The sequence below is a fragment of the Bos indicus x Bos taurus genome, chromosome 6 (assembly GCF_003369695.1).
Source record: "Bos indicus x Bos taurus breed Angus x Brahman F1 hybrid chromosome 6, Bos_hybrid_MaternalHap_v2.0, whole genome shotgun sequence".
NCBI lineage: Eukaryota > Metazoa > Chordata > Mammalia > Artiodactyla > Bovidae > Bos > Bos indicus x Bos taurus.
The window spans coordinates 99033519-99050379 of NC_040081.1; the positions used below are offsets into that span (position 1 = coordinate 99033519).

The 16861-nt window shown below is 40.1% G+C and overlaps 1 protein-coding gene across 1 annotated transcript in view; it reads left to right on the forward strand.

Moving 5' to 3' along the window:
• CDS1 (CDP-diacylglycerol synthase 1) overlaps positions 1-16424 on the forward strand; it is an 81215-nt gene extending 64791 nt beyond the window's left edge. Inside the window, exons 10-13 of the mRNA XM_027544937.1 lie at positions 1832-1984; positions 3371-3490; positions 6200-6303; positions 13588-16424. Coding sequence (XP_027400738.1) covers positions 1832-1984; positions 3371-3490; positions 6200-6303; positions 13588-13717 — 507 coding nt within the window. The 3' untranslated portion in view covers positions 13718-16424. The remainder of the gene's footprint in view (positions 1-1831; positions 1985-3370; positions 3491-6199; positions 6304-13587) is intronic.
• Positions 16425-16861: the final 437 nt, after the last annotated feature.

The window sequence follows — 16861 nt, forward strand, 5'->3', positions numbered from 1 at the left end:
TGTTGAAGAGTTCTGCCTCCTTCACACTTGCCAGCTGCTTCACTTAATGGGTGTTTGTGGCTGTGAGCCCAGTTTACAGAAAAAGTTTGTTAAAAATAATTGATGTTCACTTTTGGCTGTGAATATGGATATTGTTAATGTTTTAAAAAATAGTGTATAATTATGGTTTTTTATTTAGGAATATAGGTTTTTTATTCAAAGGTGTCTTGTGAGAATCAAGAAAAGGTACAGAAAAATGGCTGGATATAAGATAAATATACCAAAAAATTACTGCCAGGAAGTTTAATTTTTAAGTCATGTCCCTTAACAGTTCTAGAATATATTCTGTAGCCAAATATAGGGTACTTACTAACAACATGGGGCTTTGAGAGGAAGCAAATACACAAATAAATGGAAATGAGCCAGGCTGGATGGGAAAACCATCATAATTCCTTTATCAGTTTAGTTCATTCTCAATGAAAATTCCAGTAGAATTTTAAAAATTATTCCAGTGTTTATTTGGTAGAATGTTGATAGTAATTGATAAATAGGATAATGGAAAGGGACCTGGTCCTATCCAATGTTTATACAGTATGAAGCAAGGATAACTAGAATATTATTAAGTTAAATACTACTACAAGAATCTGGTATAATTAAAGACAATTTAGAAATTCTAAACAGCCATATCACTGGATAGGACCAAGGATAGGACCAAAGAAAATAAAGAGCGATCCTAAAAGAATGTGATGCATGACAAAATAATGAGGGAAATTTTATATATATATATATATATATATATATATATATATATATATATATATATATATATATATTTAATATTGGAGAAGGCAATGGCACCCCACTCCAGTAACTCTTGCTTGGAAAATCCCATGGACGGAGGAGCCTGTTAGGCTCCAACCCATGGGGTCGCTATGAGTCGGACACAACAGAGCGACTTCACTTTTACTTCTCACCTTCATGCACTGGAGAAGGCAATGGCAACCCCCTCCAGTGTTCTTGCCTGGAGAATCCCAGGGACGGGGGAGCCTGGTGGGCTGCCGTCTATGGGGTCGCACAGAGTCGGACACGACGGAAGTGACTTAGCATAGCATAGCATATATTTAATAAGTAATTTTGAGGAAACTGGTTGTTTGGAAGCAAAATCACTCTATATCCATTTGCACTTCTGTTAACCATTCTTGAGCAATATAATGGTGTGAGTGTCACAAAGGAAATGAACTAGCACTTTAAATTTATAATAAGATATTTTGCTTTTATATATCTTCTTCTGTGGCTGAGAACAGATAGCTTTAAAAATTGCAATGATGCGTCCAGAGAAAGAATAATTTAGTAACCATTTTCTGGGTTTTTCACCTGTGCTGTTTTCTTAGCAATTTTGAATTACTGGTTATTTTTTATTGATGAAATTAATATAACCTTTATGTAAGAAGCTTCAGCCCTGTACTGTCCCATATCTTTATAATTCTTAGCTTCTGTTGACATTAAGTACGTTTTTAAAAAAAAGTACAACCTTGCTATAATGCTTGTTTATATGCTTGTCTAAATGCTCAAATCAATTTTTTATCTTTTTCCCCTTCCCTCTTATTGTCATACTGAGATTATAATAACACTGATTTTCAAAAATTTTTGGTTTCCTGATGGCTTTTCAAAGTCTTTTATTGTGTCGCTTATGATCATTTAACTTTAAATATACATAGCAGAATGAGAATGCAGGAAAACTTGGCATTCTGTTTCTGGCCTTTCTGACACATAACACATATACATTAAAATTTTAGTATGTACATATTTCTGTTTCATTTACTGTTTTATGAATGCTTGCTTTGTCATTTAGGCTGCTTACGTGTTGTCCAAATACCAGTACTTTGTCTGCCCAGTGGAATACCGAAGTGATGTAAACTCCTTCGTTACGGAGTGTGAACCCTCAGAACTTTTTCAGCTTCAGAGTTACTCACTTCCTCCCTTTCTGAAGGCAGTGTTGAGACGGGTAAGTTAAACGTGGGAGGGACCCTCCCTCCCGAAGGTTAAGCTTCCTTTAAAAGTAAAATTAAGATTTTCACAAGAAATCAATTTCTACAGAATTTTTAGCTATAGAATACCAAAATGGTTTCACTGACTGCTTGGCATCAATCGTATATCCTATTCTCTGGGGGTTTCCCCTTCTTGAACATAAAATGAATATTACTATCACAAACTAATTATCCGTTAGAAACTTACTTGCCTAATGGTTTGAATACTGGTGGTAATTTATTTTGTGTTTGTCTTAGAAACATCTTTCAGCATCTTTTAGATTTCTACAAAGCAGTGATAAGTTATAATGAGTTTTATGTGTAACTGGTATAAATGGATTCAATTTAAAACTTTTTTTTTGTGATGCCTCATGGTTTGCTAGCTCTTAATTCCCTGACCAGGAATTGAACCCAGGCCCCAGCAGGGAAAGCACTAAGTCCTAGCCACTGGACCACCTGTTTCAGGGATTCCTTGAAGTATTTTATTATTAACTGAAGTTAATTTTTGAGAAGAAAAGGTTAACCAACAAATTATTTCTCTACTTGAATACTAGATACACTGATTGCGAGAATTTTTTCAGTGTTCAAGCCATCTGTTATCTGCTAGAGAATTCTTTGATTCTGTCAGTCTTTGATTGGGATGAGCCCATTGCTTTGAGAACAAGTCCAAAGATTGGAGTTCTTAGTGATCCTTTGTAAATCACACCCATGATGCACTTTCTCAAATGTGTAATTTCAGTTTGTTTAAAGTGGAATAAGAACTAAGAATTTACAAATAATTTGACTGTAGAATTCTTCTCGATTTTTATGATTTTTTCTCCAAATCTTTTATGATTGTCTTCCTGATGCTCATTTTGTCAGCCTTTTTAAGCATTTTACTTTCAGGTGTTTCCACAGCATTTAACTTAGTTTTAAAAGAAGGATCAACTTTCCCCTCATTTTGTCATATAAGACTAAAGTTAAATAAAATGCACAATCAAAATATATATTATATGATTACAGAAACAACTGTAAAAAACAATTTCAGAGATTAATTGAGTTTTGGTGATCCTGCAACCCAAGTGATGTATAAATCCCTAGACAGATTAGAAAGCAGCCTGTTAGATTTTCGTACACCAGGTGCTTTCAGTATCCTTACAGAGGGAATGGGGCATATAGGCTGAATAAACAAAGGATAGTACGAGCTTACAACATTGATTTTTTTCCTGTGATCTTGAAAATTTGTGAAATTAATAAAAATATGGCATATGCTCTTGACTTCCTGTTTATATCACGGTTCTTAGTTTAGGTGGCATGCTCAGATACATTTCTCATGCAGTTAGCTCCAACCCCTCTCTCTCTTTTTTTTTTTTTAACCTCTTTAGGAAACAGTGAGCATGTATCCTTTCCAGATACACAGCATTGCTCTTTCCACGTTTGCATCTTTGATTGGTCCATTCGGAGGCTTCTTTGCCAGCGGATTCAAAAGAGCTTTCAAAATCAAGGTATGTGTCTAGATTCTTTGTTAGAGTGTTATAGAATATAATTAGAGCATGTAAGACGGTTGGAATTTGGTTCTCTTTTGGTCTCCCACGTTAAGCCCCTGGGCAAAAGCTTTTCCACCCTGAATGTGTCAGCCTTACAGAGTATCTTCTTTCTTGTTAGGTTTTGGTCGTGCCATGTTAATGCATCTTAAAGTATCACATCACCCTCTCTTCTTGAAATGGCACGTGTCCCTTAATATTGGGACAGACACAGAATCTTGGTCCTGCAGGTGTTCATCCAAGAATCCGGCCACGAATTGTGTTAAGTGTAGTGTCCTGCATGTCCCACGAAGGGACATGCAGGAGAGTCCTGGGATCAGTGACTGTGGATTCTCCAGATCAAGGGGCATCAGACTCTTTCTGTAAAGGCCAAGCCATCTGTTAATAGTAGTGCTGTTGCAAACCACTCAACTCTGAATCCATGGTAGTGAGAGAGTCCCATGGACAAAATATCAATGAATGGGTGTGGCTGTGTTTTAATAAACTTTACTTACAGAAAACAGGCAGTGGGCTGGATTTGGTCTGTGGGACATAGTCTGCTGGTCCCTGTTCCAGATACTTAAAATCAGCCCTGTGTTTTAAGTTAGAATCTCATAAAGTGAAATAATGGCCTATTATCTCAGCTTTCCTCACGTGGCTTCACTAAGACTTGACTGTTGTGCCGTCGGGAGTTAGAGTGGCTTCTGCAGGTGGGGGCAATCTGGGCAGGCTTCTTTGAGGAGGTGATGTTTGAGCAGGGATCTGGGGAAAGGATGACAAGTCCTGCAGAGAAATCGAAGGAAGGGAGTTCCAGGGAAAGCACTGGAGCAGAGGAGCCTTCACAGAGGGAAGGTGAAGAAGAAGAGCATGGCCACGGTAGAGAGTAGATTGGACTACAGAGTGGATGGGGCCAGATCCCAGGGAAATAAGTACCTGAACTCAGAGAGCATTTGCAACGGGGACATCCTACCTTAGGTGCATATAATACACAGAAATGTGCAAGATGTTGTCCGCACTGATGCTCACCACCTACTTGGGGAGATAATTTATATCCACAAAGGGCCACAGCAGTAGCTGTGCAAGACAAGAGGCCTGAAAAGGCTGCAAAGAGTAGAGCAGGGCTGAGTCAGCACGGTTCTCCCGTGCTTGGGTCAGTAGGGGAGAGACGGAAGGAAATGTGTTGGCAAAAAATTAACCCAAGAGTTTTTCGATCATTTTTTCAAAGGGAGAAATGTTATGTTTAGAATGGTATTTTCATTTATTTATTTATTGGATTGCCACTCCAGTATTCTTGCCTGGAGAATCCCATGAACAGAGGAGCCTAGCAGGCTGTGTCCATGGGGTTGCGGAGTATTGTACATGACCGAAGTGACTTGGCACGCGTGCATAATTGCTTTACAGTGTTATGTTAGTTTCTGCTGTGCACCAACGTGAGTCTACTCTATGTATACATATGTCCCTCCCTCTTGAGCTTCCATCCAACCCCCGCCCCCCGCGATCCTACTCCTCAAGGTCATCACAGAGCATCAAACTGAGCTCCTTGTGGAATACACAGCAGCTTCCCGCTAGCTATTTTATTTGCTTTAATAGTCTCCAGTCCAAGGTTTCTTGTTGAATGATGAGATTTCTTTTCATGTCTGAAATGAAGGTATAATTGCGGTTACATTTTAGAGGTTTTTCAGGTTGCCTGAGTAAATGAGAAGAACAGTTGGTCATTTCCATTTCCTGGGCACTGACACATTTCCATTTCCTGGATAGATCTGTTCAAGGTCAACTTGCAGAGGCTGATTAACGAGTCCCTCCATTTGGCCATTTAATGGACTAACATGTCCCAAATTAATTAGCTGTTTTGATTTTCTTTTGTACCCCAACACTTAAAAAAAAAAGAAGAAGAAATATTCATCACAGTAGTAAAATATTTATTTCAGCATAAGAACTATTAGGATAAACATGAGCTAGAACCAGTTGTACATCTGTCAACAACACTAAAATAGCACCCTCCCAATAGTTGCTGATAAAACAGAAGAGCAGGATATACGATTAGTAATAGCTGACAGCTTTTTTTATTTAGAAAAAGTTTTATTAACTGAAAAAAGTTAGTACTAGATTGATTCAATATTTAAATAGTGTTATTTGAAAGCTTTGGCTTGGGACTTCCTTGGCAGCCCAATGGTTAAGACCCCCCTGCTTCCACTGTAGCGGGTGTGGGTTGGATCCCTAAAAAGGAAGCAGCAACAACATAGAAAGCTGTGGGTCAGTTCAGTAACCATTCCAGCATGATTCTAACATATTCCAAAGGTACGGTTTAAATCTGTTGGATATGTTCTAATAAGTTTGTATTTATGTGTGCTTAGTCACTCAGTAGAGTCTGACTCTTTGCAACCCCATGGACTGTAGCCCGCCAGGTTCCTTTGTCTGTGGGGATTCTCCAAGCAAGAATGCTTACAGTGGGTTGCCATGCTCTCCTCCAGGAGATCGTCCCAACTCAGGGATCGAACCGTCTCCCGCATTGTGGGTGGATTCTTTACTGTCTGAACCACCAGGGAAGCCCTTATATTTAATAGGAAAATCCAATAGTAAAGTATTTTCCTTGAAGTCCATGATGTCAAGGAGACATTTACAGATAGAAATTTTATAGCAGGTGATTTTTGAGAATTTACTAATATGTTTGTTGGTTTTTTTTTCCTGAAGGATTTTGCAAACACCATTCCTGGACATGGCGGGATAATGGACAGATTTGATTGCCAGTACTTGATGGCAACTTTCGTGCATGTGTACATCACAAGTTTTATAAGGTACTTTTAGATTTTTAAAAACTGTTTTGTTAGATGATTTCTCTGAGTTCTCATTCCCATAGGCATTAGTTTGAATTCGTTACTTTTTCTGTCACTGGTATTCCATAATAGTGAAAGGGATGGTGGCTCCTGGCTCCGTGTCACACTGTTGCCTTGGGCTATATGATTAAAATGTAATTATTTTTCTTAGATTTGAACAGCTTAAAAAATAGTATATGTCATAGTCTAATAGGACTGAGTTAAAATTCAGTCAGGGTGGATGCATGGGACTGGGTTTGGAACAGGAGGAGATTTCATTTCTCAACTGTGGACGCTGTGATGGTCAACACTGAGGGTTAAAAAGGAGGACAGAATTCATCCAGCCCACTAGTTACTGCTTGAGTATCTGTTACGTGTTGGGGAATGTTCTCGGCACGGATGTAATAGAGGACAAAACAAACCAGTCCCCGTCTTCAGCTTATTTTCTCGTTGGGGAGTTGGAGGGAGAAGGGGCAGGAGTGGATAACAAATATAGCTTGTTTGGTGGTTGTAAGAGCTATGGAGAAAAAGCAGTCTAGGGGATTTACGGACGTGTACGTGTGTTGAGGGTGGGAGTGGAGAGGTGAGGCAGGGTGATTGGAGAGTGTTGCTGTTTTATATGGGTGCTTTATTCTCATTATTAAACTTTAATGTTTTGGGTCTGCCCTAAAACGCCAGTCTGGGGTGTGAAGGCTAACAACATCAACCACATGCTAACTTTTTTTCTATCATGGTCTCTGCTGGTGTCTGAGCCTAGAAAACCTGTAGTTTTGAATATTTCTGAACCTAGAAAACCTGTTATTTGGAGGCAAACTCATATTTATAGCCCCTAAATACGCATTTTAAATATATACCCATAGTAGTGTGAGCATTTTTGTATTAACCTTTATTTTCCTTGAGCAGTTTTGTTAGGAGTTTATTTCATTAATCTTTTCAAAGAGTCAGATTCTGACTTGAACTTTCTCTGTGGTGTGTTTGTTTTCCATTTCATGATGTCTACTCTCATCTTTCCTTCCTTTATCTTTAAAAAATTTTTATTGGTGTCCAGTTGCTTTACAGCGTTGTTGGTTTCAGGTATACAGCGAAGTGAATCAGGTATACATTTATTCATACGCTTTCAGATTCGTTCCCCATATAGTTTATTATAGAATATTGAGTAGAGTGCCCTGTGTTATAGAGTAGGTCCTAGTTAGTTATCTGTTTTATATATAGCAGTGTGTGCATGTTAATCCCAAACTCCTACTTTATCCCCTGCCTCCAGCATTTCCCTTTTGGTAAACATAAGTTTGTTTTCAAAATCTGTGAGTGTTTCTGTTTTGTAAATAAGTTCATTTGTATCATTTTTAAAAATTAGATTTCCCATATGAGGAATACCACGGTATTTGACTGACTTCACATAGTATGATAATCTCTAGGTCCATCTGTGTTGTTGCAAATGGCATTATTTTCTTCTACTTTATGACTCATATTCCATTGTATATCTGTACCACATCTTCTTTATCCATTCCTCTTTTGATGGACATTTGTAAATTGTGCTGCAGTGAACATTGGGGTGCATGTATCTTTTTGAATTACAGTTTTCTCTGGATATATACCCATGAGTGGGATTGCTGGATCATATGGTGGCTCTACTTTTAGTTTTTTAAAGAATCTGCATCCTGTTCTCCATAGTGGTTGTACCAATTTACATTCCCACCAACACTCTCTCCGGTATTTATTGTTTGTAGATTTTTTGGTGATGGGCTTTCTGACAGGTGTGGGGTGATACCTTATTGTAGTTTTGATTTGCATTTCTCAGATAATTAGTGATGTTAAGCATCTTTTCATGTGCTTTTTGGCCATCTGTATGTCTTCTTTGAAGAAAGAACTATTTAGATCTTCCGCCCATTTTTTGATTGGGTTGTTTCTTTCTCTTTTTTTTTGACATAGAGCTGCATGAGCTGTTTGTTTATTTTGGAGACTAGTCCCTTGCCAGTCGCTTTGTCTGCACACGTTTTCTCCCATTCTGTGGGTTGTCTTTTTGTTTTGTTCGTGGTTTACTTTGCTGTGCAAAAGCTTTTAAGCATAATTAGTTCCCATTTGCTTATTTTTGTTTCTATTTTCAATAGTCTAGGAGGTGGATCCAAAAAGATCTTGCTGCAGTTTATGTCAAAGACTGTTTTGCCTATGTTTTCCTGTAAGAGTTTTTATGGTGTCTAGCCTTACATTTAGGTCTTTGATCCATTTATTTTTGTGTGTGTGTTAGAGAATGTTCTAATTTCACCCTTTTACATGTAGTTGTCCAGTTTTCCCAGCACCACTTATTGAAGAGACTGTCTTTTCTCCATTGGATATTCTTGCCTCCTTTGTGATAGATTAGGTGCCCATGGGTGCATGGGTTTATTTCTGAGTTTTCTATCGGTTCCATTTCTGTTTTTGTGTTATCTTCCTTAAGTTTGAATTTTCTGTTCCTTTTCCAGCTTCTTGAGATAAAGCTTAGGTTACTGATTTTCAGGTTTCTTGTCTAATACGTTCATCTAACACTACATATTTCTTATTAACTACTGCTTTTTGAGTGCTCTTTTTAATACTCTTTAAGTACTGTCATCCCACATTTGTATTTTCATTATTCAGCTACAAATATTTTTTGATCTCCAGTATTATATCTTCTTTGACATGGAATTATTTACAAGTTCATTGATTCACTTTCAAAGAAATGGAGATTTCTCATTCTCCTTTATTGATTTTTGCTTTAATTCTATGACCAGAAAACATACTCTGTTATTTCACTGAGACTTGCTCTGTGCTCAAGCACATGGTCTACTCAGATACACATTCCACGTGTGCATGAGACAAGTGCTGCAAGTCCACTGGGGGGGTTCAGCTAAGTCTCTGTACTGATTTTTTGGTTTGGTTTTCCATCTGCTTGCTCCGTCAGTTATGAAGAGAGCTTTGTCAGAATCTCCCAGTTTTTGCTTTATAGATATTGAGGTTGTGTTAGCTGTATACAGTATATACACTGTTGAATCACTCCTAATGTCATATAATATTCATCTTTATATACTACCTGTTTAAAGCTTATTTTGTGGAAGATAAGTATAGCAACATCAGCCTACTTTTGATTAATGTTTGCATAGTATTTCTTTGTCTGTCCTTTTATATCTTGTGTGCCTTTTACCTTATATTTAAAGTGTGTTTTTCTTCTCACAAGTGTATAGCTGGATTTTGTTTGTTTTTATAACCCAGTTGACAGTCTTTGTCTTTTTAATTGGAGTATTTAATTGCCGAGGTCCAGCCCTGGCTGATCCAGGGTATTCGAAGGGGAGACGGCGTTGGCGACCTATTCAAATGTTAATTAGAGATATAAAGAGTAATAGAATGAGGATAGCTCAGTAGGAAAATTCAGTGGAGAAAAGAAGCTGAGTAGCTTGGTTTACGCGGAAAATCAATATAACCCGTGACACCAGGTTAGCTCTGACCATGGAGGCCGCAGGCGCCCTCTCGAATAGCGGAAGGTGCCCCACCTTAGACACCTTCTCGAGTGGGTCTTAGAAGCCCAGGCAAATAAATGGTCGCAGAGGATATCCGCGCTCCAGATGGAGACTCAGCTGGAAATTGAGGGGAAGAATGACATGGGGAGACCAAGCTTTGGTGAGCAAGGCCCGTAGCTTTATTTTCAACAGGGGCTTATATACCCTAAATTACACATAGAGGATAATAGGGGATGCAAAGTCAGCAGTCTTTGATCCTTATCAAAAACCAGGGTTTCTTTCCTGCAAATTTATCGTATACAAATGGTTTAGGTGATTTATATCATCTTCTGGCCAGAAGGCCTATTAACATTTTATGACTCTTGACAAAGACTTATCAACCTAAGACTTATTTTCTCTAAGAGTAATTATTTTAAGGTTTGGCGCCATCTTCTGAAGATAAAATTGCATTCCTATAGGGCGGATGTGTAATGGGTTTACAACAAAGGGAAAGAATTTATTACCTTAAGGGTCTAAAGTTACTAACACCAAGGCCACTACTTATTTTTTCTACATACCAACTATATTAATTAATACACATTCAAGAATACAATTCAGGGGATGTGAAAACTTGGCAACAAGCATTGGCTCATCAATGAAATCTTTTACTAGTTTTATTCTGACAGTTTCTAACTCTCTGAGAGGCTCTAAGCTATTTGAATATCTTAAGCTTCCTGTGCCTCTCGAGGCTGGGAGACTGTAAACAATCGTATGCATAGCTGTAGGAGTCCGGGTAAACTTGTCAGGCGAGTTAGAGAGCTATCTGAGGGGTTTGGATTTAAACACTCCTAATTGCCCAGGAACTTTATTAATTGGAGCTGTAAGTTAACTCTTTGACAGAGAGAGCGAGATGGTGGTGGGGGACAGCCCCCAGTAAAGTCAGAGGTGAGAGCACAAAGCAATAAAGTAGGCAGACTCTGGTTTTTTGGGGGTAGATGCTCGAGAATATCCGGGGGGACTCCTGAGGCTCGATCCCGCCTTTGCGTATGCCGAGCCTCCTTCCTCATGACCTTTGTCACGAGTGGAATGCCTCACCAGCTCCCGGCATTTAATCCATTTGCATATGACTTATTCACTGATCTATTTGAGTATTAGTAATTACTGATTAAATCCTTAGAACTCTTTCTTTTCCGAAGATGGTCAGCTTTTAGAGTGTTAACACATACTTTTTTTGCTTTTTGATCTGCTGTTCTCTCAGTAGGAAAAAGTCATGCTGAGCCTGGTTGTCCTCCATTTGAAAGTAAATATTTAGATGATTAGAAATACGGTGCTAGAGCCAGTGTGCAGCTAGCTGGGAGCACCTGCTGACAGTTTTGCATTTAGCTGAACTTGCTAGAACAGCCTTCCCTTTCTCTGGGGGCCCCTACTCTGGGTTTATGTTATGAAGTTGCTGAGTCTTGTGAAGAAATATAAGACGAGCTGTGTCTTGATGTGAGTAGACTGTGGTTGTGGTAGACTTATGGCTTCAGGGTTTTGGGAAATGATTTGAGCCTCGTGCACAAAGGTGTGACCTGGGAGACAGCTAATTCATGCTGTTGTGCAGTTTTCTGAATCTAAGATTTTCTCTGTGATACCACCCTACAGCAAATATTTCTTTGTTGCTGGGTTTTCTACTTCTTATAATTCCATCTGAACTGAAGTTGTTTAGTCACTAAGTCATGTCCGACTCTTTTGGGACTCCACGGACTGTCGCCCACCAGGCTCCTTGGTCCATGCAATTCTCAGGCAAGAATACTAGAGTGGGTTGCCATTTCCTTCTCCAGGGGATCTTCCTGACCCAAGGATGGAACCTGAGTCTCCTGCATTGGTAGGTGGATCCTTTACCACTGAGCCACCAGGGAAGCCCTTGAACTGAAGAGTCCTTATCATAAGTCATAAATTTAATTACCTGTGTAAATGTCTTTCTCAGAATTCTGTGCCGTTCTCCATCTATTACTTGTGTCTTGCTTATTTTTCCCATTGGATTTCCTGAAAAGTAAACCTACTCTGCTTTTCCTGTTCAAGTGGATTGTAGGAATTGCAAAGAATAGTACGTATGCATTACGGTCTGAATGAGGTGCATTCTGAATTTGACAAAATAGCGCTTTGGCAGTGTAAGTACAGAAAGTGATCTGTAGCTTACAGATGGATTGACTGCTAGTCCAAAAGGTAGGAAATTGCACTCCCCTGCCTGTCACAGCGTCTCAGGATAGAACAGTGTGAAGTCCTGGTTGAGACCTTTTCTGACTCAGAGTGTACCAGGGGAGGGTGTAGAGAGAAGGGCTGGTGTAGGGATGCTGGAGAAGCCTAGGGAGAGGCCCCTGCATGGTACCTGGTGGAGAGCAGTCACAGCCCAGTGGATACTTAACGCTGCCTGGGCTTATTTCCTCCCCAGTGGGAGTGGGACTGCTGGGTAAGGTGGATAAGGCAGGCAGGGTTCTCCAGCTCCCTGTCCTCCTTTCAGCTAAAGCAGGGTGGGTGCGAGTGTGGATGTTCAGTCATGTCCACCTCTTTATGACCCCATGGACTGTAGCCTGCCAGGCTCCTCTGTCCATGAAATTTTCCAGGTAAGAATACTCCAGTGGGTTGCCATTTCCTACTCCAAGGCACCTTTGCAACTCAGTGATCGAACTGGAGTCTCTAGCAACTCCTGCATTGGCAGGCAGATTCTTTACCACCGGCACCACAGCTGAAGCAGAGCCCCTTTTATTTTGTTTCTATTGTTGGGGTTTACCCAAGACCTTCTTTGAACAAAGGCTGTTGTTCCCACTGTAGATCCCAGGTGGTGGCTTCAGTGCAGGCTCAGGACTATGTGTATTCTTTCAACAAAACACCTTCTTTGTCTGACGTTTCTTTGAAGCAAAAATATTTATATTATTTTCATGTTCTCTTCTAGTTTATCTTCATCCACCAGGAACTGTGCTCCTTTTCTTACAGAATGGTTTCTGTGTCTTGTCCAGTCTCAGGTTTTGTTATCAACCTTCGCTTCTAACTCAGGTTGCCCTTTTGAGAAGTTGTGTGGAACGTTTAGATCTGCACCCCATCAATGCCTCGTATTGACCCTGTCTTCTGTGTTTGTGCATTTCTCCCACATCTACCCTGCACGCCTTTCAGTGGAGAGTTTAGGTTTTTTTCCCCCCTCTGACGCTAACATTAAAGTGAGCTCTGAGTAAGAGCTGTTTCAGTTCTGTTAAGATTGATCCTTTGCACTTAAATGCATGACTTATTTTATCTTTCAAAAATACTTATTTGTGGCGTTGGGTCTTTGTTGCTGTGTCCGGGCTTTCTCTAGTTGTGGTGCGTGGGCTTCTCATTGTGGTGTCTTGTTGCAGAGCACAGGCTCTAGAGTGCACAGGCTCAGTATTTGTGGCGCACAGCCTTTACCTGCTCCTTGGCATGTGCGATCTTCCCAGATCAGGGATCAAAACCGTTTCCCCTGCATTGGCAGGCGGATCCTATCCATTGTACCACCAAAAGGGAAAGTGTTAGTCACTCAGTTGTGTCTGACTCTTTGCGACCCCATGGACTGTAGCCTGCCAGGCTCCTCTGTCCATAGAATCTGGAATACTGGAGTGGGGAGCCATTCCTTTCTCCAGAGGATCTTTCCAACCCACGGATCAAACCCAGGCCTCCTGCATTGTAGGCAGATTCTGTACTGTCTGAGCCCCTATTGTGCCACCAGGCAAGTCCTAAAGGCATGGTTTATTTTAAACACAAGTCTATGCTGCCTTCAGCTCTCTCAAAATAGTGTGAACTTTGTCTTTTCTGCTGTTACCAGGGGTCCGAATCCCAGCAAAGTGCTGCAGCAGCTGTTGGTGCTTCAACCAGAACAGCAGTTAAATATCTATAAAACACTGAAGACTCATCTCACTGAGAAGGGGATACTACAGCCCACCTTGAAGGTATAATTGGAGCCAGAGAGGGATGGACTAACAATAAAGAATTCTCCAGGAAAGCACTGACAGATGACATTTTTCTAATTGTACAGAGAAACAGTTGAAAATGCAATGGATTGAAGTTTTACAGACATGAATGTTTCCTCTCTGAAGTTACTGTGAATATTTAACACTTTCTTGATCTAAGTTATGAAATAAGTAGCAAATGGAGGGCAAAATGTCTTGTACTTTTTCTAAAGTGTATTTTCTGATGTTAACTTCCTTCCCATTACTTGCTCGGTTTCGTCACTTAAAAGACTTGTATTTTAAAGAGTCACACACGATGAAGTGAGTACATTGAGGATGTCTTGAGGTTGCACCTGGCGGTGTGCCCTTTCCACAAATATTTACCTTTGTAGTCGGAGCCGTTCTTCACTTTCAGCAAAACGTTTTATGTAAGGCACAATAGGAAGCTAGTTCTCCTCCACTTCCTCCTCTTTCAGTCTGAAGTATTTTCTGAAGGGCTGATTTGGATCCAAAAAAAGAATAACTGTCCACTTTTCAAAGAAGTAATTATTTGCCAGGGGAAAACATTCCACTTTTAGGTAGGTTCGAAACTCAAGAGAGAGGGGCTGAAGTTTCTACCACGATTGGTTTGCTCGAAAGAGCCGACATCAGACTACTTTGATAAAATGGTTTGGAAAAAAACAAGATCTTCTCAAAAGCTTTCAAGAGAAATGGGAGAATTCCGCTGGGAAGAACGGATGTGCGTGTGCTCCACCCATCATCTCAACAGACCGGCCGTCAGGAGGCAGCACTGGAGGATGGCACGCGCACAGCCGCCTCTTGGTTGACTTCTCTGCCTTCGTTTCCCTGTGAGCTGGTCTCCGTAAGTTCTGTACCCACGGACATCAGCATATAAGGTAGTGAGGAGGGGTGGTGACTGAGGCAGAGCAGGGGGTGCTCTGCTCTGGAGAGCAACGCCCCCCTCCCCGCCTCACCCCACCAAGATGCAGCTCCACACGCCTGGGTCCCAGGTGCCTGGCTCCTGGTTCCCGTGCAGCCCACTGGACACTCCCCTGGGACGAAGCGAGATCTGCCTGGAAACCCCATCCCAGACAGGCTCCATGGTAGCAGCTAATTTTTGTCACGTTCCTCTTTCACATCATGTCACAAAACCCGAAGTCATCAGCTGGTGTTTCTTCCTTCCAACAACGAAAATCAGGCGGAAGTGATTCCCACCAAGAACAAAAAGCACACGAATGCCAAACCTTCCCTTTGGGGGACTGGACACTGTAACCAGAGAATACATTTCTTCTCAGTGGATGTCAATAATCTACTGTTGCTGTGTGCTCACTACAACCGTATTTATTGTATTGAACGGTCAGCACAAAACCTTCAAAAATTGCCTAGTGCCCCTTGGCTAAATGTTTGGAGAGGAGAAGTTGATATATTTTAAAGAATGTTTTGTTAATGAAAAGGGTACATAGTTTTGTTTAAATCAGAAACAAATTTCAATTATTTTATATTTCTGTTCTACAACTCTACTTAAAATAAAAAAATTGCGGATATGCCTGGGTTCCACAGATGTAAACTAGCAGCCTTATCACGTGTACCGCATGATTGTGGTGGATATAGTTAAACTCAGTCCCAAGAGTCTAATGTCTTGGTTTGGCATGCACTTAGTCAGTTCATCACCACTGAATGTGTGCAGTCAGCCTTATTCCACACTATTCCATAAACACCTAGAATTGGCCCTGGAAATGTTATTACAGAAGGAAGTGATCATTTTTAAAATCAAGCTACCTTCAGGTTAATTTTCAACATCGCTTTTTTTTTTTTTTTCGCTTTTTTTTACTTGCTGCATTAAAAGCCCCAAATGTGGATCATAAGAGAATTTTACTTACCAAAGTTTAAAAAATATTGTAATAGGAACTTCTGTTGAAAACTTGGCGATTTGCACAATAAGAACTTCTTGGAGAAAATGCAGTTCCCTCTGCATTTTTCTTTAGTGATGAGTGAAGTATTGCAATATAGAATTATGAGAGCATTACTGAATACATGTATTATAAAATTGATACTATTATAAACAAAATCTGAAGCTAGAAATATTTGGGGTCACAGTAATAGCTATCCTCAAATATACTTTTAGAGTTGGGTGTATATTATTCTATATGTAAAAAAAATTCTTAATTTTAACAGAGCTCTAAAGATTGACCTTTTTAGTGTACTTTTATAGCATGTATATTAAAATAGAATATATTTTAGCAAGAATAAAGTTTGGCAAAGATTGCCATAAAACCCTGACTTTGATCACTTTTGTATTTGCACTCTGAAGAGGGTTTAAATTCCAGTGTAGCAAATGTGATGGCAGAAAAAATGGAAGACTACGAACTTCCTTTATAGTAATGGCTAAGTGTTCCAGTCTGCTGTTGGGAGAGGTACTCTGAGGGTCCTGACTGTTCAGTACAGATGTTTCCTCAGTGCTTCTCCCCTCGTGGTGATGGGTATACATTTACTGTCTGAGAATAAAAAACTACACACACACCCCCTTTTATTTTTACAGTATCTCTTCATTTGTAATTTGGTTTGAACAAAGAAAATGTCACCTATCAGGGGAAAAGAAAAAGTAGAATCAGTGTATACCTACTGTATATGGCTGGAAGATAGCTTATGATATGTGTCAATCCATTCTCTGAACCTCTCACTCAGACAGGAAAATAAACAAATCACATTTGAACTCTGTTGTGCGTTCTCTCTTTGGAGAAACATTTCATTCAGCAAGTACAGAAACAGTGTATACTCCGTCACCAACACCTACAGTGACATCTTCAGGGCAGGGGAGTAAATAAGCTCGGCTGATCATTAAACATGGTTGTTGAGAGGTGATATCCTCTTGATAGAAAGAGGACCGAATGTCTTGGGTATGTCTTAGTTTTTAATTGCTATTTATTTTTGTGAATTTTTATTCATCATCACTAGAGCTCTAAGCTGCATGGACAGTGAGTGGTGTCTGTCTTGATGGCCACTGTGTTCCCAGGGTCTGGCTCAATGCTGGCATCTCCCCAGGTCCTCAAGCTTCTGATCAAATAACTGGTTTGGAGTCTGAAGACCTAGCTCTGCACATCCCCGTTTGTGTCTCTTGAACAGCCCCTCCACACTCATCCCCGTGTTTAT